Below are 2,792 nucleotides of genomic sequence, written 5' to 3'. Positions count from 1 at the left end.
CCGAGAACAACCGGAAGTTTGATTTAGTAAAATTGGGGGGTAAGGGGGGGGGGGGAGAGGAGGCGCAGCGATTCGAATTTACGCATGATTTCCGTTCAATTTCAACCCGTTCAAAAAACGCCAACCGTTCCGAACGCGCCCCCACTGCGCACGCAACCCGTTCGCCGCCCGCCCCCTTCCCGCTGTCCCTCCCCCCACCCCCCCACCCCGCCCGCGCCCCGCCGGAAGCCCGCGCCATGTCGTCGCCCGTCTACATCTCCGCGTCCAAGCGGCTGCTGACGTTCCCGCTGCCGCCGCCGACGCCGCCGGACGCGCTCTCGCTGACGAGCCACCACGCCACGCAGGTCGCCTTCAAGGTGAAGACGACCAACCAGTCGCGCTACATCGTGCGCCCGAACGTCGGCTTCATCGCGCCGGGCGCCACGCTCCCGATCCACATCGGCCTGCACGCCCACCTCGGCGACAACCTCACGCCGCCCGAGCTCGGCGTCTCCAAGGACAAGTTCCTCGTATGCGTCGCCCCCGCCACCGAAACGCGCCCCGACTTCTGGGCCGCCCCCCACCCCGACCAGCAGGACATCAAGCTCAAGGTCCAGTTCGTCGACACCAACCTCTTCCACTCGGACCCGTCCTCGCCGCCCGCCGCGTCCCCGGCCCCGTCCCCCGTCCACACCTACACCCCGGCTGACCTCGCCCCCTACGCCGCCGACAGCCCCGCCGCCGCCGCCGCAGAGCCCACCCCCGCCGCTGCCGCTCCGACCACGCTCCCGCCGCCGCCCGCGGACCCCGTGCCCGCCGCCGCCATCGCCGCGCCCGCCGCCACCCGCGCCATCCCGACCGACGCCTCTGCTGCAGCCGCGCCCGCCTCCCCCTCGCCACCGCCCGTCGCGCCGCCCGCGCCGCCCGCGCCGCCCGCCGAGCGGGCGCCGCCCTCGCCGCCGTCGCACGCCGCGCCGCCGCCAGCGGCCCCCTTGCCCGCGACGCCGCTCGCGCCCGCGGACGCCGTGCACGTGCGCGACGCCGCGGCCGACGCCGCGCCGCTCGCATCCTCGCCGCACACGCGCGCGGAGACCGCGCTGCCGCCGGTCGACGCCGATCGCCTGCTGGCAGAGCCCGCGTACGAGGAGGCCATGGCACAGGTCAAGGAGCTGCAGGCCCTGCTGGACGCCAAGAACTTGGAGCTGGCCCGCCTGCGCACCGACCTCGCGGAGACCAAGGCCGAGACGGAGAGAGTACTCAAGGAGGCCCCCACCACGCCGCTCTCCGCGAATAAGGTGCTCGCCGATCCGTTCGGGGGGGTTAGTCTTGCAGGCTTTGCGCTCATGGTATTGCTGTTCGCCGTTATGGTCAACGTTATTCTGCGTATTGTCTAGCGAAAACGCATGCCGAAGCTTTGGCGACGGGTTTGGGGAGCGTTTTGCCGTTTGATCGGGCCTGGTATACTGCCAGACCGCTGGGGTATCGCAAGATGCGTGTCGATCCTCGATCGTTTGAAGCTGGACATCGTCGTGAGAGATTATGATTTTCCGTCTGGTACCAATCTCTCTCTCTCTGCAAGGGCATGCGCACACTCGGATCTCCTCGCAATCATTTAACCTACGATGCAGTCCGAAACAGTCCCTTAATGTGGCACGGCGGTAACATGAAACTTCGTCGAGAAAAAATATCCGCTGGAACGTGCGTGAATGTGACCGCGTAGGGGCTCGTTTTTGAATGCGTTCGCACCACGGACATTTATTACAGACAGGCACATTACGCAAAATCGCCAAACCCGCTCTCCGCAGCTTGACCGCATTCTCAACGAGTCTCTGGATAGTGCAGAAACTGCCTGAACAGAGCCGTCGCGTCGCAAGTACAAGAAGAATTAACTGCAAAAGAACCGAATGCATTTTTCTATAAACAACAAATAATTTACTCCCACAAGCTCCCGATCAAAACAGAGTTATCGATTTCAACAAACCCTGTTCTATCTGAGACCGGGGTTCTCAACGTCATCTTGATCGGCTTTCTTCATTCACCCGCGTTCCTGCTATACGGCCCTTTTTCATGCTTCAACAACGTACAACCCTCGTCCCCCTCGGAAGAAGCAGCGGACGCCAGAGCACCCGGACCTGTGTCGTGAGAATCTTCTGATGATGCCGCCTCCAGTGCTAAACCTGAACCCTTCCGCACTGACACCGGGCCCTGTTTTAACGCTGACGTACCGCCCTCATCCGCCTGAATAACCTTTGTCGACATTTTGTCCCTCTCTGCCCCAAGCCCAGCAATACAACCATCACAAATGCTCTGCAATGCAACCCACTGCGCCTGCACCGCCGTGGTAGTGGTCACTAAACTCGGCGACTTCCACAGCGCCTTGCGCTCCTTCTCTTCCAGTTCAGCACCGCTCTTAACAATGCCCAAAACGGAGCCGACACCCCCGCCCTCCATATGCTCCGTAATCGATTGCCAAAACGTCTCCGCCCTCAACATAACGCCTCCCAACTCGCGCAGCGCCTGGAGCGCGTCCTCCAGCGCCTCGAGCGTATCCTTCGCAACGGTCTCCTCCCCCCTTACCGCTTGGAGCCTCTCTGCAAGTTCCGACGCCTCCTGCGCGCTCTCGAGGCGCTCCTGCCTTGCGTCCTGCTTGTGCTTGAGATGCACGGCGCGCTCCTCGCGCGCCTGGAGCACCTGGGCGTCAACCTGTGACGCGAGGGCGGCGACGCCGCCCATGCCGAGCAGGCCCAAGTTGGCGGTGCGCGTAGACACGACGCTGCCAACGAGGGCGGCAACTTTGGCAGCCTGGATGACGG

At 64.0% G+C, this 2,792-nt stretch overlaps 1 protein-coding gene across 1 annotated transcript; it reads right to left on the bottom strand.

The window, feature by feature from the left end:
- Nucleotides 1–2,010: 2,010 nt before the first annotated feature.
- Nucleotides 2,011–2,430, bottom strand: CHC_T00000582001 (hypothetical protein). Its single transcript, XM_005718005.1, has one exon. It carries the CDS (start codon nt 2,428–2,430, stop codon nt 2,011–2,013), a length of 420 nt encoding a protein of 139 aa, XP_005718062.1.
- Between the last annotated feature and the right edge of the window lie 362 nt (nt 2,431–2,792).

The sequence above is a fragment of the Chondrus crispus genome, genomic scaffold, assembly GCF_000350225.1.
Source record: "Chondrus crispus Stackhouse genomic scaffold, scaffold_361, whole genome shotgun sequence".
NCBI classification, from domain to species: Eukaryota; Rhodophyta; class Florideophyceae; order Gigartinales; family Gigartinaceae; genus Chondrus; species Chondrus crispus.
The sequence above is the reverse complement of the archived record's forward strand: the minus strand, read 5'-3'. Positions and strand labels throughout refer to the sequence as shown.